Source organism: Equus przewalskii, chromosome 5 (assembly GCF_037783145.1).
Source record: "Equus przewalskii isolate Varuska chromosome 5, EquPr2, whole genome shotgun sequence".
In the NCBI taxonomy this organism is placed as follows: domain Eukaryota; kingdom Metazoa; phylum Chordata; class Mammalia; order Perissodactyla; family Equidae; genus Equus; species Equus przewalskii.
In genome coordinates, this window is record NC_091835.1 from 22,380,709 (window position 1) to 22,402,023 (window position 21,315).

General features: G+C 50.5%; 1 protein-coding gene across 17 annotated transcripts in view; it reads left to right on the top strand.

Moving 5' to 3' along the window:
• AGAP1 (ArfGAP with GTPase domain, ankyrin repeat and PH domain 1) overlaps positions 1-19,597 on the top strand; it is a 559,287-nt gene extending 539,690 nt beyond the window's left edge. For all 17 annotated transcript variants that reach the window (XM_070618668.1, XM_070618665.1, XM_070618663.1 and 14 more), the window contains 2 exons: positions 14,901-15,156; positions 18,005-19,597. In XM_070618668.1, coding sequence (XP_070474769.1) covers positions 14,901-15,156; positions 18,005-18,208 — 460 coding nt within the window. In that variant the 3' untranslated portion in view covers positions 18,209-19,597. The remainder of the gene's footprint in view (positions 1-14,900; positions 15,157-18,004) is intronic.
• The last annotated feature ends 1,718 nt before the right edge of the window (positions 19,598-21,315 follow it).

Sequence of the window (21,315 nt, forward strand, 5' to 3'; positions counted from 1 at the left end):
GAGAAATAGCCTGGACTCCTGAAAAATATCAGTCTAATGAAAGACCAAAAAAGGGGTGGGTTTGGAGGGGACTCTTAGGTTAAAGAGATGAAAGATACAGGATGACCGAAGGGAACATGTCCTCACTGACTGACTCCTGGTTTGGAAGAAAAATTCAGCTGCACGTGATATTCTGAGATCACTTGGGAGAAACCAAGTCTGGACCACTGTTGTCGATAATATTAATCTCAGGTTTCTTGAGTAGAATAGTATGGGCCATCAAGACACAAGCACTCAACTTCAGAGAATCACTCGGTGGTGTCTGTGTCAGGGAACAAGAGAGCACTCAGACCCTGGACTTTTTTCAATCGTGGTACAATATCCATAACATAAAGTTTACCTTTGTGATCCATTTTAAGTGTTCAATTCAGTGACATTAAGTGTGCTGTCACTACCATCATCCCCAGAACTTTTTTATCGTCCCAAACTGAAACTCTGCCCATTAAACACTAACTCCCCCTTCACTCCCCCTTAGTCCCTGGCATCCACTGTTCTACTTTCTGTCCCTATGAATTTGACTACTCCAGGTACCTTGTGTAAGAGGAATCATCTAATATTTGTGTTTCTGTGACTGGCTTATTTCACTTGACATAATGTCCTCAAGGTTCATCAATGTTGTAGCAGGTGTCAGATTTTCATTCTGTTTTAAGGCTGAATAGTATTTCATCGTATGGATGGACCACGTTGTGTTTATCCATTCCTCTGTTCGTGGACACTTGGGTTGCTTCCACGTTTGGCTCTTGTGAATAATGCTGCTATGAACGTGGCTGTCCACATCTCTCTTCAATATCCTGCTTTCAGTTCTTCTGGCTGTGTACCCAGAAGTGGGATTGCTGGATCATACAGTAATTCTGTGCGTAATTTTTTGAGGAACCACCATACTGTTTTCCCAAATTCTAGATTTTTGACGCATTTAAATAGCAAGTGATGGCTGTCTCGATAAAATCCTTTTTTCAAAAAGCCTGTTTGAGGGGCTGGCCTGGTGGCGCAGCAGGTAAGTTCACCTGTTCTACTTCATTGGCCCGGGGTTCACTGGTTCGGATCCCGGGTGTGGACATGGCACCACTTGGCAAGCCATGCTATGGTATAAAGTATATATAAAGTATATACATATAAAGTAGAGGAAGATGGGCATGGATGTTAGCTCAGGGCCATTCTTCCTCAGCAAAAAGAGGAGGATTGGTGGCAGATGTTAGCTCAGGGCTGATCTTCCTCAAAAAAAAAAAAAAGGAAAAAAAGAAATTCCTGTTTGAAAGACCCTCACATCCTAATGCATGAGGATGGGGAGGAAGGACCTGCCCTGGTCTCCTGCTGGAGCAGCAGGCGGTGCCACCCTGGGCAAGGCCCTCTGCAGGGAGGGGCTGAGTGGATGGGGCTTCCCAGTGGGAGATAGACAGAGGGTGGCTAATTCATAGCTTTGTCGAGTTAAGGACATTAAATAAATCATTTACTGTCACCAGCACTTCATAAAAGGACATTTTAGCATCCAGAAGACAGGAAGGACATAACATCAGAAAAAGAACCGCCCTGCAAATTCCTAAATTTAGCTTTATGAAAACCTCACTGCGTGGTTTCCATTTTGCCATTTATCAGCAGACTGGCCATAGCTTTGCCACCAAGTGATACTTGAAAGCAACTGGCCTACCCAGGACCAGCTGGAGAACTTGTGGGGCCCAGTGAAGAATCAGAATGTGGGGCCCTTGTTCAGTAATTATTGGGAATTTGAAGACGGCCACAGTAGAACTTTAAACCAAGCGTGAGCCTCTTCTGAGCGTGGGGACCTGCACAGCTGCAGAGGTTGCATCCTCATGAAGAAGTCCTCACTGAGGTCTTCTCTGTGCCGGTGCTCTAGGATTCCCTCTCCAGGAAAAAGCCAAACAGAACTTTAATGTTGTGTTAGCAAAGACCGTGACATTGGGCAAACTAAACCCTGTGTCAGTTGTGGAAAATAACACATCACCAGTTTCTGCCTCCTGACCCCATTAGTTAGATAGAGGTTTGGTGATTTTAATGAAAGAAGTTAACTTTAGCTTGTTAAAGAACGATGCTTTCCTTGCTCTAGAAAAGTCATGTGTATACTCATGATGAATTATTCTCAAGATCTGTTCCTCTACTCCATGACCAAACTTTAAAAAAATAGTAGCTGGTGGAGATGTACACTTGAGTCTACTATTTCTAACGTTTGAGATTAGTTGAGAAAGAACAAACAGCTATTATTCGTTTGTTGGGTTTTCTCTGAAAGGGGTATCTAGTCTTTAATAAATTTCCAGTTGTCTTTACATTAGAGTGGAATTCATCTTGGCTGGTGCAAATAGTCGCCAGCAGGCCATCCCCATCCTAAAGAAGGTGAGTGCCAGTCAAGGTGACCACCAATCCAGTTAGAGTGTCTTTTAGCATGTTTCTACGTTTTCATATTTTGAAAAAAGTTCACAAGCAAGTTCATCTTAAATGCCTTTTCCATTTGCATACCCTCTGGAATGCTCTTCCCCTTTTAAAATCTGTTTCATTGTTGTTGTTATTGTTTTGTTTGTTTAGCTGTTGAGGAACCGTGGGGCTATTCCATTCCCCTCTTCCCCACGCCAAAATTAAAGGGAAAACTGCGTTAAGAAGATTCTTCATATTGTTCAAAGTCAATAGTCTTCTGTCTTTAAAAAGACAATATTTCCAAGGACTGTAGTTCTTAAAGCCACTTGGCAGTTTTTACTAGAGATCTACTCAGAGCTCTCCATCACTTTCCAAATGTGTCGCCATCCTATAACCCGCAGCCGTCTCTCTCTCTCCATGTTTAATGACCACTTAGCCAACAGGTCTTTGAGGAGCCACCAGGTCATGCTTGGCCCTCTGTGATCACTCCATCTTCTCCCTCGATTTTTCGTTGAGGAAGAGCTGTGGAGTTTCCACTCCCTGGTGTTTAAAGGGCACTGGTGCACGTCCGGCAAAGGCTTATATCTATTTTACAGTATTCTGAGCGGAGGAAAAGGGCCATTTCTCTTCCCTTATCTGTTTATGATGCGATATGTTGCAAAGCTGTTCCCATCAGCCACTGTTATGGTGAACTTAATTCGCTGTGATGGGGGTCCTACCGCCAGGGCTACCTCGAGCGCCGCCGAGGAGCATCCCGTTTCATGCCACATTACGCGGAATCCAAGACCGCCTCACTCGACTGGCTCAGGCTCCCTCTCACTTGGCACAGATTTATCGGGATTTATGCTTGAAAATAGTTGCTGGCATTTTTTCTCACGTGCAAGAGCAGAAACATCCAGTGTGTGCACGTGGCCACTGTAGCTTGGCTACGATTGCTATGTGAAAACACACACTCAGTTTGCAAATTAATTCACAAACTTAATTTGTCAAACTAGCTTTGTGCAGAATAATAAAGGCGTCAGCGCAGAAATTCCAAAGATAAAATATGAGTGCGAGTGGAAAATGACAAGAAGGGAGCACAGAGACGCTAAGAAAGTTCATGAGTCAAGGTGGGGTAACTAAGGTGATCTTTCCTGTTAACTTCCCGTGTTTCATTGTGTTGTTTACAATAGATTAGAAAATAAGAGGAAATATTGAAAATAAAAACATCTCGGCTGCTTCAGGAACAATCTGGATGTTTTGCCTTTCTCTAATCGTATAACATGTTTTCAGAAATGATTTTCTTAAGGGCTAGATTTTGCTCTCAGCACCCCCCGTCTGCCTCCTCTCCACCTTCCACCCTCACCTGCCCCCTGCCCCCGGCCTCCTGGGCCCCCCATTAACTGTCCCCAGCTCTGTCCATTGCTCCCGGAAGACACGGCCCCCCAGGCCCTGCCTCCCCCTTGACCCAAACCCACCCTTTCTCATCTGGCAGCCTCCTAAATGGGCAGGTAAAGGTTTGAGACGGGTGGGCCCTGGGGCTAAGCTGTGATTCCAGGGACTGGAGAATAAACAAACATCGGCAGGTCCTTGCACCCTGGGGTTAATTTCCCATGAATGGAGCCTGAGAAGGCAGTTCAGGTCACTCAGCAGGTGGAAGGGTGAGCCTCTTGTGGGGGCCACATGCTGGGGAAGTAAGTCCACCTTCCTTTGTCCCCATGCTGGTGGCAGGAGGATGGCGTCTGCGGGTCAGGCAGGAGTAGATCAGGAGGACCCATCAAGGTCTGGCCTGGAGACTCGGACCAGGAGAGGCCGCGTGGCTGCCTCTTCCTGTGGCAGTGAGAGCGTGCGGGGTCCCGAACAGTTGGTTAAAAACTGTGAGTAGGGGGCTGCCCTGGAGTGTGATGCATTTTATAGATTTATTTTGTCCAAATGGAAAGTTCAGCCTAGGCACGCCTTTGAGTAGACCCAGTGAGAGGAAGGCCCGAGTGGACCTCGGGCCCACCAGTGTGGGGCTCTCCAGTGCTCATGGGGCAGTGAGTGCCTTCTGTTCCATCATTGACAACTACCTCCCAAGCCGAAGTCCCTCTGGGGCCTGGAGCTTCAGAGTTGGCAGGCCCTTAAATCACCCAGCCTCTCCAGAGGGGACACCAAGGCCCAGGAGAGGGTGGGCACTTTGCCTGGGGCCCCAGGGCCAGCATGGCCTCCCAGAGAGGCCTGGGTCCATTCTCGCTGTGAGCCTGCAGCTTTGTGAACGCCTGGCACGCTGGAGGCACCTGACAGCTTGTCGGGTTGGAGCTGGTTTTGCTCATTCATTGGCCTGAAGTTTCTTCACTCCCAGGCCGGCGCAAGCCAGGGACCCGCCTGACACCTCCTTTATCCCAGGTTGGAGGTTTCAGAGTAAAATCTCCATAGGTTGCCTCGAAACTTTAGATGGTGATTTACGTTGTTGCTTGGATCCTGGGGTATTTTTCTGCACACCCTGGTCAGGTTCTGAACCAACAGGTGTTGGCAGGTGCCCAGTGCTGGTGACAACCTGGACCTCAGACTCAGGTATAAGAAGACCACGCTCTGCTCATGGGGACGGGCGTCTCGTCTGGTGCCCTCTGGGATGACACAGGGCTGAGCCCGTGTGCCAGGGCGTGCACCTGAGCAGCGCATCTCGCCCTCCTGTGCCAGACTTAACTACGACTCATAGAAGTAATAAGCCCAATACGGTTGACTTTATTTAATTAATAATGATCCTGCTCTGTTCTTCCGAGCTCATAAAACACCCTCTGGGGTTGGCAAAAACACTCATAATATTGATCAGAAGTCAAGCGGGATATTTATTTGGTCTTTGCCCCATGAGCATAAATCCTTGTCCGTTGCCTCCTGCTCTCTGCGTGCAGGATTTACAGTGGCCGGTTTCTTAAAAGCTTTCGGTAATTAAGGAATAAATACCCATCGGTCTTTGTTGGCCCCCCACAACCTGCCCCCTAGCAACGCAGCCGGGGTCAAAGGTATGCGGGCCAGGGGCAGCCAACTGCTCCCGGCGCGGCTCGCGGTGGGCCGGGGTCTCCCCCTGCAGAGGGAGGAAGCCCCCCTGTTTTCCTAACATATTGTTCCAGCCCCCTCTTCCATGCCTCCCCTCCCACTTCCTGTTTTGCTTTGGAAAGCAACACTTTGGACATTCCTTGCTGCTAGCTAGCCCTTTCTTCCCCCTTCCTCTGTCCTTCCTCCGCTCTTGGTCTGCGTGTAAAACCATACGGGTCTCCTCCGGTTTCTCCTCCTCACCCCCAAGGATGTTCCTCTGCCCCGATATACTTTGCTACAGAATCTGCCCTAAAATCAGTGTTGAAAAACCCTCTCCCACCCCATGAAGGGAACAAAAAAGATGTTTTGGAAGGGAATAATGTGACAAGTGACAGGCACCAGAAAAAGTTCTTGGCCTTTTCACATCTGGGGGGAGGGGTTCCCGTAAAAATGAACACATTAGACTTGACACGGAGGGGGCTTTCGAGAAAGGCTGTTATTGCTCAGTGTTGTATAAAAGCGTCCAGTTCAAGCCTCCTTTTTGGAGATTGGAAGGAAGGCTGAGGCCAAAATCAACACAGGACTGTTCCTCCTGCCACCCTAAAATGTCATCGGTCCTGCCTCCATGATGGCCACTGAGGAGACCCGGTGGGGCATCCGGTCACCGCTCGGTGTCTGTGCTCCTAATGACTCCTCTCCTGGAGCACGAGAAGACAGTGGTGGCTTCGAAAGCCAATCAGAAGCTCTGTGGATATTTGTTAAAAACTGTCTTTTCTGGGAATCCAACCCATTAACCTCACGACCCCTTGGCAGCCTGTTGAACCTTCTCTGCCAGACCCAAAATGCGGCTGTGATGGCGGTTACGTGTGACTGCACCCCCGTAGCCCTCAACGGCACAGGGCACGGAGAAAGGGCACGGCATCATCTCTCCCAGAAAGCCACCCGGGTCCCCAAGGGTCTTTGAGACTTGCCTGCACTTTGCACCTCACTGACCACAAGGATCAGCAGTGCGCACGGACAGCCATTGCCACCAGCAGTGACCAAGGTTCTCTCTGGGACCCGGCTCCCTGGGGAGCCTCAGTACCCAGGGCACCACATGTCCCGGCATTTCTGTCTTGAGGACAGCTGTCTAAACTGTTTTCCTTTCCACTCGGTTTTTCTGCCCCATTTGTGATTTCCTTTCTCTTCGTTCTGCACTTATGTTTATTCTCAAAAAATTTGGGTAAGGAAAAACATGGGAGGGAAAGAAGGATGGGTTTTCTACCTTGGTGCTGTCCTCTGCAGCAATGGAAATGTTCTAGATCCGTGTGATGGAGATGTTCTGGGCCATCCACACTGACCAAGACCGCAGCCGCCTGCCCCGTGTGTGAGATGTGTCCAGAGGATCTGAATTTTTGTTCATTTAATTAATTTAAGCGTATACACCAGTGTGTGGCTCGTGTTGCCCCACAGGATGGCCCAGCTCTGGATTCTCTCTCTGAAGTGACTCACACCTAACCCTTCGCCAGAGAGAGGAATCAGGGCTCAAGATGGCCAAGGAGAGAGCGTGGGCAGCGTGCTGCTGCAGGCACGGCTGGAATCTCACGGCCCAGGTGATGGCTACGTGGGCGGAATCAAGTTTCCTTATTCAGTGGGGGGTGGGGGACAGCAGAGCCTGGAGGAAGAGCTCAGGCAGTGACCCCCGGGGTCTGCTGCTCAGCCATCAGAGGTGGGAGACCTGGGGCAACTTCTTCACCTCCCTGTGGCTCACCTTCCTCCTTGTAAAATGGGGGTGTTAGCAGGACCTACCTCACCAGGTGTCGTCAGAATCAAACCAGAGAATTTACAAAAGGCTCAGCCCAACGGCTGAGACAACATAAGTACTTAGTAAACATTAGCTATCATGCCATTGATGATTCTCCTAGTCTGTGCACTGCAGTCCTGCTTTTTTTTTTTTTTTTTTGGTGAGGAAGATTGTCCCTGAACTAATATCTGTTGCCAATCGTCTCTTTTTGCTTGAGGAAGATTGTCCCTGAGCTAACATCTGTGCCCATCTTCCTCTCTTTTGTATGTGGGATGCCACCATAGCATGGCTTGATGAGCAGTGTGTAGGTCCACAAACCCTGGACCACTAAAGCAGAGCACATGAAGCTAACCACCACACCATTGGGCCAGCCCAGAGTCCAGCTTCTTTTTTTCTTTTCTTTTTTTTCTTTCTTTCCTTTTTTTTTTTTTTTTTGGCTGAGGAAGATTGGCCCTGAACTAACATCCATGCCAGTCTTGCTCTACTTTTTGCATATGGGATGCCACCACAGCATGGCTTGATGTGCACTGTGTAGGTCCACACCCAGGATCCAAAACCCACGAACCCCAGGCTGCCAAAGCAGAGCACACAAACTTAACCACTACACCACCAGGCTAGCCCCTTAATAGTGACTCTTTACTTGTGTATGAACACATGTCCGTGGATTGATTACACAAAGCCCATCATTTGGCTCATGCAGAATTGTAAATGAAAGCGGAGAAATGACGAGAAAGGCTTAAAGTTTGTTATGAAGCAGCAGACTTTGTTGAGGGCAGCATCCTAATCAGTTCACGCGAGGAAGGCCGCCTGCTTCAAGCCTCCCCGCACTCGGACAAGAAGGGGCCGACTTCCATACTGGGCAGCGTGAGGTGCTGGGGACGACCAACCCTTCCCAGGACCCCCCTGCAGTTACCTTGGACAGACAAACCCTCACAGTTAGGTGCTGTCTTTGTCATCGTAATCAGCAACGTTGTCACCTGGCTGGCCTGGCCCTGGTGGCATTCTTGGCTTCCGGATGCCTCCATCCCGGATCTTCTCTGGCTCCTCAGCGAGCTTCACGTGTCCCCTAGAGCCGAGCACTGCAGGGTCTTCCAGCACCCGGCACAGTGGCCCTCCGCCCAGGACTGGAGCCCGTGACCCTAGACAGAGCCCAGGGCAGCCCTCACACGTGGGTGGGCCCCATCCCCGGGTCCTGCCAGCGAGGCTGGAACAAAGCTCTCCTTCCCCGCGGCCCTGACCTTCCCATTTTCTTTGGCAGACATAAATGTGCGTTTGCGTCCTCGATAAATGTGCGTTTGCGTCCTCGGTCCCATCCTGTCCCCATCTTCTGTTCTCGACTCTGACCTTGACCCCGTCCGGGGCTGAGTTAGCTGTCCTCGCCGTCTGCATCCCGTGGTTTGTACCCACAGGCCCTGGGAGTCCTCGGTGCTGCACTGAGTGGGGCAGGACTGGAGTCCACGCTCGCTCACCTCAGGCACACACGGCCGGGAAGCTCTCCTGCTCTTTTCAGTTGTCCTCGCGCAGGAGGAGGGAGCTCAGCTGCCATCCTTCTCCAGACAGCAGAGCTGCGGCCCTGCCAAGCTTCCGCCGCGGCCCATCTTGAAGACCGGGGCCAATCTGGGACCCTCGCTCCGATGCCCCAGCTGGTTCTTCTTCCATCCTTAGCCCCGTCCCGCCTGGACGGTGCAGGATTCCCCCGGTCTTACAGTCCAGCCGCCCTGTTTCAAAAAAGGAAAATTTGTGTCTGTCTATTCCAAACCCTCTTCTGAAACTTGGAACCAAATTGACCCTTCTTTTTTTTTCATGAAGCCTTTCCTTTTTGTCACAATTTCCAAAAATATGGCCACAAGTCTGTCATCATGTGTGTATTTTGCTCAGCATTTGATATGTGGCTCGTTTGTAAAGATGTGTAATGTGCTCCAGGTCCCTTTAAGAGCCGAGGTTACCAGGAATTGTCTGTAAAGCCCTCAGCATCGTCCCAGGAAGTGCTCCTGTGGCTTAGAGATGGTGCTTCATCTGCAGGTCCAGGCGTGTTTACTGGTGCTGGCAGCGGGTTCCATTCGGCAGGCACTAAATCTGTGGGTTGCTGGTGGGATGTCCCAGGCATCATCTTTGGGGGGTGGGGAGCACTTGGAGCCTTGGCCCTGTCAACACCCCTCAAGGTCAAGTGTGGCAAGACCTCGTCTGTCAGGCTGCAGGACCAAAGCACATCTGAGCCGGGCAGACCCCCTAAGATTCAGTGGACGCACGGCTCCCTCGACCTGGGCCCTGCCTGCCCTCTGACCCCTAAATCCTGTGCTTGCCCGTGGCTCACACATCAGGTGGCATCCTGGGCAGGGCCCAGGGAGGCATGGAGGGCAAGAAGAAGAGAAAATATTTGCTGCTTCTGTACCTTCGATTGTATCTTTTTCCTTTGGGGACTGGGTCAGTGTCTGTCTTCCCCTGAGTTGCCCACTCTCATTTTCCCCGCTCCCGTGCGGTTGATTTATTTAAAGGTGTGTCAGCACGGGGCTCAGTGAGGAGCCGGGCCTCCTGCTTTCTGCTGACGGCCGGCCGCGCCAATAATTCATTTTTTAGCTCATTAGCTAACGGAGGCTGTGAGCCGCGGGCCTCCAGGGAGCTGGAATGAGGCGAGGTGAGCTACTGCGGGCCACACTGCTCTTGAACTGGCCTTCCGTGGGGAAAATGAAAGGCTCGGCTGAGACCAGCCAGGGGTCCCAGAAGTAAGATTGGGACATCAGAGTAACGATTAGAGTGTTTGTGCTTTGGCCTCGTGATTTCTTGGGGCAAACGGTTTTAGACAGAAGCTTCTCGCAGAAAGGGAATCATTGTCCGAGTGTCCATCTTTCACGTGTTAACGGTTGGCACAGAAGCCAAATGAGAATGAGGGAGAATGTCGTTGTCCAGTGTCTTAGTCGGCTCGAGCTGCCGTAACAAAATGCCATGGACTGGGTGGCTTAAAGGACGCCTATCTCACAGTGCTGGAGGCTGAGAGTCCGAGGTCAAGGTGACAGCAGGGTTGGTTTCTCTTGAGCGTCTTCCTGGCTTGCACGTGGTGCCCACTCCCTGGATAGTCTCACGGCCTTTTCTCTGTGTGCACATGGTGACCGACAGTGAGCTCTGGTGTCCCTCTCTTCTTATAAGGACCCAGTCCCTTCAGATTAGGGCCCCACCCTTATGGCCTCATTGAACCTTAATTACCTCCTACAGGCTCTGCCTCCAAATACAGTGACGTTGAGGGTTAGGCCTTCAACATGGGAACTTTAGAGGGGGGGCGCAGTTCAGTCCACAACATTTAGGAAGACTTTAAACATCTCAAAGCTGTGGGCAGGGGCCGACCAGTTTTGGCCCCAAAGAGCCTGACAGCCATGGCGTTGTTTAAACCGGCTGAGCCCCCCTCATCCCAGCGTCTTGGGCCCCTCTGTACCCTGGGAGGGGGGATTCACAAGACGCCGATAGGTTTGTCAAGACCCCCGGCTCAGGGTCCCCACCTCACCCTGCCGAGCGCATTGACCATGTGAAGTTCTTATCTACAGACAGGCGGGAGTCAGAAACCTAAAGCACCCAGCAGGCATTTCAGCCCCCACCCCGGTGCCACCAGCGCCTCTTGTCACACACACCCACCCCCACAGCTGAGCTCTTACATGCCTGATAGCAATGTGAAGCCTTAGATACGTTATTCTCTTCAATCGTAATAACACCAGGAGCTGCCATTTGTGGAGTGACCGCGGCAGCCGGCCCATCCTCCAGACACGTGACCCCAAATCCCAAAACCACCTTGCCTGCTGTAGACATCACTGTGCCCATTTTACAGATGAGGAGAGAAGAGTCCAAGGGGTTAACTGCAGTCGCAAAAGTCTGCTCCACTAAGAAGAACGAAGCGGGCACACAAACCCCAGTCTCTCTAATGCCCAGAACTGCGGCCTTTGGTCCAACATCAGTTCTCTCGTCCCTCCCTTTGGCCACTGCAGAAAGCACACAGAATTAAGCTTTCCCCTAATTTGTCAGGGGGGCAACCACCATAGGAGACGGTCTCTAAATAATAATAAATGTTTACGCATGAGTGGGAGTTGCTGAATTAGCACCCAGAACACCCAGATGTGCACGTCTGAGTCCTTTGTGCCTACCAGCTGGATTTCAGTGCTAAAAAGAAAGCCTGACCCAGGCTACAAGCCCAGCGGCCTCCCTTAGCTTTCTGGTCTCCTCCTGGTGTCTGAACACACGGAAGCGTTGCAGTCCTGCACGTCCCAGAGGCCGGCATTGAAAGCTTGTGTTTAAATAGCACGAGAAGTTTTGGTGAGGCGCTTTGATCCCTCAGATACTAAAAGCCACACTGGGGCGTCCTTGGTGGAGGGAGGGGCCACGTGGACGTGGAGCTGGGAGGGGCAGAACCCACCGAGAAGGCCACTTTGTTTTGTCTCCTTGCAGTATTCCTCAGGGACAGTTCAGAGCACCGAGCCTGCTCCTGTGTTTGAGTTGTTGGAGGTTCCAAAGTCCTTATCAATAATGGTCACCCGGCTCCCACTCCTGTGGTATCACAGGGGGGTGCCCTGTGAAACCAGCAAAGCCTAGGCTTTGCATGAACCCTCTCCGTGGCCCTGTTCCTAATGTATATGTAATGTTGAGTCTTCTCTTCAGGAAGGCTCCCAAAATAGTATGCATTTCAGCCACAAAACCTGGACCTGCCTTTATCGTGTATTGTAAACAACACTGATTTTTTTTTTTTTTTAAGATTTTATTTTTTTTCATTTTTCTCCCCAAAGCCCCCTGGTACATAGTTGTATATTCTTCGTTGCGGGTCCTTCTAGTTGTGGCATGTGGGACGCTGCCTCAGCGTGGTCTGATGAGCAGTGCTATGTCCGCGCCCAGGATTCGAACCAATGAAACACTGGGCCACCTGCAGCAGAGTGCGCGAACTTAACCACTTGGCCACGGGGGCCAGCCCCTAAACAACACTGATTTTTAAAAGTGAAGAACAGTTTTAACAGAATAATCATTCAGATGCGTGTCGATTTCAGTGCATTCCGATACGCTCGTTCGTGGCGTGACAGAGCCGAGGACAGAAAGTCACCCCCACGTCCCCATGAGAACCCACTGACACCGGGAGACGGTCCGGAAGCTGGGGGCTCGTCCTCATTCTTTGGCCCGGATATTCAAATATTAAAAAGAAAATGGAATAATGGCTGTTAGGACTATCGTTTCTGCATTTGGTTCTTCGGTTTTTCCCTGGATGGTTTGGCAATGAGTGTTAAAATCAGCCAGAGCAGAACATCACAGTTCTGATCTTAACGCCTGCCAGAAGACGAGAGTTAGTGATTGCGATTTGAAAATCAGATGTAGCCTTCAACATTGTCCCTTTGCATTTAATTCACGTTGTGCTCTTTCTCTTTGGTGTTTTTGTGAAATGCATCAGGATGTGGTTAATACTTTTGAAATAAGGTTTTTAAGTAACCCAAAAAACACGGTGCATTGGGGATCATCCCTCGCCCTCCCCGGGGTTTCCGAGACGCGGTGGCACTTTTCTGCTTGTGTTTCGGCCCAAGTGGGGACAGCGTGCGGGCTGCCTCCGAGCTGCGCCGCATTTGTGGGTGCTGCTGGGGGTTCTCAGCTGTAGCCAAGTGTTTGTCCTGGAAATCTCCGAATGAAAAGGGTCGGGGGTCACCCTGGGGTCACTCACACGGACCAGGAAGTGAAGCAAAACTAATCCAGATTTACTCCTGGAAGAATTTGTTTGCCTAAGTATTTAAAAACAGATTAGGGCTCACCCGACACTGGATCACTGGCCGCAATGTAAACACGGGTAAAAGGTGTCAACGAGGCCTTTTTTCCTGTCCTCGAGAAGAAAAACCATCCCTGGTAATGAGTTTTCTTTCTAGAGTGTCCCGGGGGCCCTGCGGGATTTCTCTGTGCAGTCGTAGCTATGTACCCTGACGATGCTCCCGGAGAAAATGCCGAATTTTAGGGGAAGGCGATTGTGAATCAGTGTGTTCTCTACGTCTTGGTGGGTAATTACAGTCACCTCTTATCTGTGGGGCTCTCCTTTCTTCTTTCTCGTCCTCATCAGAAAGCATCTGTCCGGCTTAACAGAGCTCTCCTCCCCACTCTGTTCTCCTGACTCTTCCAATTCAGGAACTACTTGTGAAATCTCACTTCCGCCTTTTGCTTTTTTTTTTTTTTTGGCCCTTTTTTTTTTTCCCAGCAGTGCTGCAGTCTTGAGCATGGCTGAGTTGGTTTCGGTATCTCTTGTGCCCTTTTTTTGAGAAACCAAAACCAAAATCCACCATCAGTAGCCACAGTGAGACGGAGATTCCTGGGGTCCTTTCCTTTGGGTCAATACAAACACACCTTGCTTGCTTTTTTTTTTAGCTCCTCTTCCCTTCCTGCCCCCTCCTCTTTTTTCTCAGCCCTCCCTCCAGATGTCACAGGCAGCTTCCTCTCCCCATCAGACCTCAGGGGGGAAAGGAGTCTGTGATCATACCCACCCAGCTCAGGAAGCTCATTCTCAACGGGTTGTGCCATTGGGGGAGGGGGCACCAGCTGCCATCATCCTCGCTCTCTGCATGCCTGAGGCCACCACCCTCCCCTCCCCACCTCTGTCCTCTCCTCCACACCCCTGCCTCAGCTCTGGCATCAGGGGGCCACCTGCCTGTATCCTAGGCTGGGCCGTAGGACACTTTCCTAGAAAACCCAGCCGTTCCTTGTCATTTAAGGAATTCTTTTTTAAAAAAAGAAAGATTTTATTTTTCCTTTTCCTCCCCAAAGCCCCCCGGTACATAGTTGTGTATTTTCAGCTGTGGGTCCCTCTAGTTGTGGCATGTGGGACGCCTCCTCAGCATGGCCTCGTGAGCAGTGCCATGTCCGCGCCCAGGATCCGAACCAGCAAAACCCTGGGCCGCCAAAGCGGAGCTCGTGAACCCAACCACTCGGCCACAGGGTCGGCCCCAAGGAATTCTTGACATTCTCCACTTCAGCCTTTCCCAAGTGTCTTGAGAGATGAAAGCAATGCGCAGGGCAACTGAGTTTAGTTTGTATGTCTTTTCTGAACCTCCCCATCGGAGCCTCTGCCCTTTCGCATGTGGGTCTATAGCAATGTTTTCTTCAACTGGAAGCATTTAGAGACCCCGGGGAGCTCACACACACCCCCTCTGGGGCAGGTGGGTTAAGAGCTGAGAACAGAGGTCGTGCCCAGGTAGGGGGAGCCCAGCAGCTCTCTTGACCCCACAACTCCAGCGGAATGTCGTTTAATCCTGACTCAGTTGTCACTGCTTACAGTAGAAAAGACCTCTGGGCCTGTGGCGTTGTCCTGCATTGGGCCGCATCCCAGGGAGCAGGGACGTTCCTCCAGGCCACCACTTCTGCACAAAAGCAAAGGAAATCAGATGAGAGCTCAAGGCTGTGGGCGTCCTTGGTCCTCACACCTTAGGTCATCAGAATTCCCTGCAGGGCTCGTTAAAACACAGGGGTTCAGACTTAGGGAGACTTGGGGGGGCCTGAAAATCTGCGTTCTAACAGGTTCCCAGGCGGTGCTGATGCTGCTGGTAGGGGACCCCACTTTGTGAACCATAGATAAACCTTTCCCAGGGGGCTTCCTTATTCTTAGCAAAGACACTTGTCTCCTGCTATTTCACTGCCCCCTCGGTGCTGTGCGTTCCAGGACAGAGGGCTTGTGCCTTGGTTGTCCTGCCTGATTGTGACCACACCTGTCTGGTGGCTCTTGCAGGGAAGAGAAGGAGCGGTGGATCCGGGCCAAGTACGAGCAGAAGCTCTTCCTGGCCCCGCTGCCGTGCACGGAGCTGTCCCTGGGCCAGCACCTGCTGCGAGCCACCGCTGACGAGGACCTGCGGGCCGTCATCCTGCTGCTGGCGCATGGCTCCCGGGACGAGGTGAACGAGACCTGCGGGGAGGGCGACGGCCGCACGGCGCTGCACCTGGCCTGCCGGAAGGGGAACGTGGTCCTGGCCCAGCTCCTAATCTGGGTAGGTCGCCCAGGTGCCCGGCGGAGGATGGAGTCCCTGTGGGCGCTCTGTGCTGCTGCTCGGGCATCTTTCTGGCGGACGGCTCTCCTTACTAACCTGAAAATGGGAAGCCGTCATGAGTAGGGAGTTCAGGAGCTCAGAGGGGAGGCCCTGCCTTTTGGACTCGCCTGTGTGAAGTCACCTCTAGAAGGTCTGATAAAGGGAGGCATGAAGTCCGTGTGGCATGCTCTCCTTAGGTGGAGCCCGTGGTCCGTTTGCATAGCATCTGCTAGAGTTTCTGCAAAGTTCATCTTTTCCATTACCCCCTGGGTCAAGCATGGCTGGTGGTGTCTCTCTTGATCCTTTTACAGAAAACTCCCATCATCTTTTTTGGGGGGTATAGGGAGAGCGTGGAGATGAATAGTTTATATAGTTTTCCCGTTACCAAATTTTTGCTTTTTTCATTCATGTAACCCAAAAATCCTAGACCCACAGCTTGGAGCTTTAATCTGCTAGGAGTTTGTCAAAGGGCTTCTTCTGGACCATTCTGAGGAATTTCTACTGGGAAGATTATGTTTTAAATTTCTATTGAAGCATCTGTCGTGCAGCTCGAATGGGGAGAAGAAAGGAAGAAAGGGATTGTAAAGGGAGGCCCCGGCCACGTGGGCCAGGAGCTGCTCCTGAGAAGCCCACACACCCCACACGGGGCTGCCTGCACACCTTTGGGGTCTTTCGCCATGGCGGGTCCCCAGCAAAGGGTCCCCCGAGAGGGTTCCTGGGTAGGGAGGGGAGGTGTCTGCTCACCAGGAGCGGGACACTGCCTAGAGGTGGGTCACCCCCTGAGGCTCTTCTGTCTCCACCCCCAGGGCAGGGATGCGTCTGTCGCACACAGCTGAGCATGACGCCAGCATCTGACTTTTGTGATGGGTATCATGGGAGAATTAGATGCATGGGTACCAAAATCATTCAACCGTCCAGCTTCGCTTTAACACTTGTGTCTGAGTCAGCTCAGGCCGCCCTAACACAATCCACACACGGGGCGGCTCGAGCCACAGATGCTTACTTCCCACAGTTCCAGAGGCCAGATGTCCAAGATGAAGGTGAGGGCAAGGTCAGCTTCTCCTGAGGCCTCCCTGCTTGGCTTGTAAGACGGCCGTCTTCTCACTGTGACCTCAGGTGGCCTCTCCTCGGTGCCCGGGCATTCCCCTTCTTGAAAGGACACAGTCCTGTTGGATCAGAGCTGTACCTGTATGACCTCATTTAACCTTAATTACCTTTTTAAAGGCCCCGGATCCAAATATGGGCATGTTCCAAAGTCCTGGGGGTTAGGACTTCAATCATGTGAATTTGGGGGGACACAGTTCAGTCCATAAGAAAATTACATGCCATCTTTCCGTCTCAAATCAGCCAAGAGTTCCTCTGATGGTGCGGCTCCCTGCTGACAAGAGAGTGGAGAGACTCCCGTCCATCGTGGTGGAAGTGGAAGTCAATCCACCCTTTTCCCAGAACAAGAAGCTTAAAAAATGTTTGTGTAATTTAACCTAGTATTTCCCCTTCTAGTCATCACCCTAATAATCAGAGCTCCTGAGAAAGATTCAATGTGAGGCTGTCCATCACAGCATCCTGTGGCACTGTTTATACCAGTGGGAATTTTTGTGTTGCGTGTGAGGAAGATTGGCTCAGAGCTAACGTCTGTTGCCAGTCTTCTTCTTTTTGCTTGAGGAAGATTGTCGCTGAGCTAACGTGGGTGCCCGTCTTCCTCCATTTTGTATGTGGGATGCCATCACAGCACGGCTTGATGAGTGGTGCTAGCTCTGCGCAGAGGATCCGAACTTGCAAACCCCGGGCCACCAAAGTGGAGTGTGTGAATTTAACCACTACACCAACAGGCTGGCACCCCCAGTAACTATTTTTAAACACTATATGCAACAACTGAGGACAGAGTAACTGAATTATGTTTACATGGAGGAATAGTATATGGCTATTACATGTCATGTTTTTGAATAATTTTTAATGATGTGACAAGCTGATCAGAGTACAATGCTCAGTAAAAGAAAAAAAGTAGGGCCAGCCCAGTGGCGTAATGGTTAAGTTTCTGTGCTCCGCTTTGGCGGCCCAGAGTTCGCCAGTTTGGATGCTGGGCGTGGACCTATTCACTGCTCATCAAGCCGTGCTGTGGCAGCGTCCCACATAGAAGAACTAGAAGGACTTACGACTAGGATATGCAACTATGTACTGGGGCTTTGGGGAGGAAAAATTTTTAAAAAGAGGAAGATTAGCAACAGATGTTACCTCAGGGCCAATCTTCCTCACTAAAAAAAAAGGGGGTGCAAATTATTTGTATGTTTTATCTCAATGACACATATAGGCGTTTAGATTCAAAGAAAAAGCATTAGAAGGAAATACACTGAACTATTAACCAAGGTTATCTCTGAAGAGCGAGATTATAAGTGACTTTTTCTCTTGGTGTGCTTATATCATTACCTGTGTATTTCCTACAATGAAAATGAATTGCCTCTGAGATCAAAAAAGTGAGTATTTTTTGTTTTCACATTTGGAAAGTCAAAATAGAAATAGCAAAACTTGGGTTCTCATTGGTCCTTTTCTCTTGCACAAAGGAGGGGCTTTTAGTTGCAAAAAGCTCATCCTTTCCTTAAAAGAATACACCGCAGGGCCACGTTGTGCCACCCACACGTGACCTTCGGTCTCCCTACCTGGGTCATCTGCAGCCCGTCCCCAGCGGGTACGTATCTGTGCACAGGCTGCGCACAGAGGTTGAAGAAAGAGGCTGTCCCCTCCTTCTGTCGCCCCCCTGGCAGCCGTGCCTTCCACCCCCGTGATGCTAACGTGGGCTCTGTTGCCTCCGCAGTACGGGGTGGATGTCATGGCCCGCGACGCCCACGGGAACACGGCGCTGGCCTACGCGCGGCAGGCCTCCAGCCAGGAGTGCATCGACGTCCTGCTGCAGTACGGCTGCCCGGATGAGCGCTTCGTGCTCATGGCCACCCCCAACCTGTCCAGGAAGAATAATAACCGAAACAACAGCAGTGGCCGGGTGCCCACCATCATCTGAGGGGCCCGCCTGCCCCGCCACGCCCGGGCCGGCCACAGCCTCCAGCGCCCTCCCCCGGATGTTACAACACGTGAGTCCCGTCGCGTCCCCTCGCTCTTCCTGGTGGCCACCTGCCACCCGCCCCACCCCGAGCAAAATCACCAAACCTGGACAGTCCTCAGGGGGCGAAGAGGAGAAGAGGAGGCTGCAGATTCGATTCCTTTCCATAAACCACCCCTCTGATCGACAAACAGGAGCGACCGGCGGGCCCGAGTGGGTTGACGATAGCACACGGCGGCGCGGGACCTCGTCCCCGTGGCCCGTAGACAGAGCACGGCACAAGGGATGGGACGAGCGGGGGGCGGGGGGGAGGGGAGGCAAGGCGTGGGGAGAGGGGGTACCTCTCCTTAACTGGCAGTTAAGCCCATCAGTACATTTCACCTCTACCAAACGGAACGCTTGGGTTTCATCTCTTCTCCGAGGAGCTTGACGGCATAAATCAGAAGCAAGCAGAGTTTGTCAGGTTTGAAGCCCCTATGATGGTATGTGTCAAATCAGTTGGAGCTAATCTGTCCAGGGAGAATACTGGCTTCATTACACTTGTATAGTTGAGTTCTTCCAGCATTACCGCTGTTTAATAGGACGTGATTAGTCATCACCGAGAAGAAAGCATATTAGCCAAGGCGGTAGCTACGCCGCACGCTCCGATGATTGCCGTGATGTGATTGCAATACTCTTAGAAGCATCCGATTATCCCAGACATGTTCTTTCCAGCCCTTGGAGCCCTCCTTTCTAAATTCACTGTCATAATTTAGTATCTGTTTAATTTTTCAGTCCAAAGAGAAGAAATCAGTCGCTGAGTATTATCGGACTGCGTTCTCCTTGGTGCAAAAACAAATGGGGGAAAAAATAAATAAGAGTCACTCCGAAATTCAAAAGGAAATCACGAATTCAGCTAATAATAACCTGGCGAGTGCTTCTCGTAAACTAAGTCCGTGCACAGAAGGCTATTTTTTTTTCCTGAACACGAGAGAGATTTTATGTCCTTTGGCCAAGGTGGATGTCTTGGGTCCTAGTCACTCCTGGGCCACGTTGCCCAAGTCACACAGGCTTCTGTATTGTGTCTTTAGATAAGATGTGTGAAAATCTATTTGAATAAAAGAAGTTCATAAATATGCATTGATTTTTGTACAGACAAATGGCACCTCTGTTAATTTATAAATTGAACTGGATATGAACTAATAATATGCAACTAGTTGAGAGAAGAGGGTTACAGATCATTGTACATGGGAAAGATTCCCAGCAGTAAACACTTCCATTAATGTGATCTACAGCTTTTAAAAAGGAACATAGCAGAATAAGATCGTGGTACAATTTGCTTATTAAAATCGAAAAAGAAAAAAAAGAAAAGACACTGAAGCAGATGAGAGAGGGGAAAGAAGCAGGTCATTCCTCGATAGCGAAGGGACGGATCTAGATCGGACACTGCTTTTGCCAACCCAGAGGAAGGGGCTATGGCAGGGGAGGGGGTAATTGTCTGAATACCAGACCCCCGTGCTCCCACCGTTCTGTGGCTCATGAGCATCCGGAAGACTTTTCCTAAGTGGCCAGGCCTTCCGCTTCAGTCCATCACCTGATTTGCTGTCATCCTGGTCTCGGGCTGCCTCAGACTTCAGCCGTCCTCAACGTGGTGGCCAAACATAGTAACCCAAATCATGACACCTGAGGTTAAAAAGAAAAGACTCAGCCTCCAGCCCTCTGGTGGTGGGGGGGGACAGGCTTGTCTCCCTGAGGGACGACAGCAGCCTGACGTAGCTACAGGAACACAGGGCCACATTCGCCTGGCAGCCTCTGGGGAAACCCCGTGCTCTCATATAGTAAAGCTTCTATTTTGTAAGAGTTTTTCCTCTTCTTCAACTTTTTAAAAAAAGAAAAATTAGGTAGGGAAAAAAAAATAAAGCTTTACGCAGAATTTATATGTGGGTCAGTGTCTCATGGACATTTCTAACCTTAATTCAGCTCAGTGGAACGTGGGAAGGAACAGGTGCAGGAGCCATGAGTCTGTGGTCCGTACGCCCTCCACCCGATTTTTAATTGTGTTTTATCACTGTGTAGTTATTTTAAATGTGAATAGAAAGAAAAGGAAAATGGCATTGCCTATTTTTGAAGAGCGCATTACTGTTCTAATCCAGCTATACCTTCCGCACAGCTTGTAGCATAGACTTGCCATAGTGAACGCAGATATAGTATAAAGGAGATTCTTAAATTATTTCATTGTAGTTAATTCCCACTATAGGAATGCTTTATCATAGTGAAGCCTTCTTTTCAAAAGAAACGGAATTCCCTGTACGGCTTCTCTTGGGATGTATATGTGTGTACATATTATTATATGTGTTTATAATATAATATTTTCCCAACTGACTTCTTTTTTCACTAAGCCTTTCACGACCTGAGCGCTGGATGGGTTTCTGCTCTCCCCTCCCTCCAGCCCGGGCACGCCATGGATTCCTCCTTAGAAAACTCGACCCCTGCTTCGGCTATTTTTAGTGATGCTGATCGGCTCCAGGAGACAGTCTGCTTTCTTGAGCTGGAGTTTTGGCAACAGAAGAAAGGCAGGGGGTGGGTTTCAAGGGTTTTCTTTTAAAATAAAGGTGAATGGTGGCTAATCTTTATTTCAGTGTCAAACTAGATGGCAACACTCTCATTCCCCCTTAAAGCCTTATTAACACCAACAGTGGGAGAAGGCAGACCCTGGGCCAGGGTTAGAAATCACCGGTTTGGGGAGGGGTCGAGTTTTCATTGTTTATTCCCATGTAAGTTCTGTGAAGTGACAGCAACATGGGAAGCCACCACTGCAGAATCCACATAACCTTTTCAACTGAGAATTAAGATTTCCCCTTGATGAGAAACCATCCCCCGGGGAAGGTACGCAAGCAGGCAGTCACACATGGTGTAGCTGCAAGAGTGAGCTGGACGGATCCCAGACTTCACTGGATCCCTTCTGTGGCCACGAAAACCCTGCAGGGAAGGAAGGCTTGATTCTGACCCTGAAGACGCAAACCTCAGGTCCTGGGGCGGGCAGATGGTTGACCAAGCCCAGAGCCCCAGGCGGAATCCCGGCCCCGTCT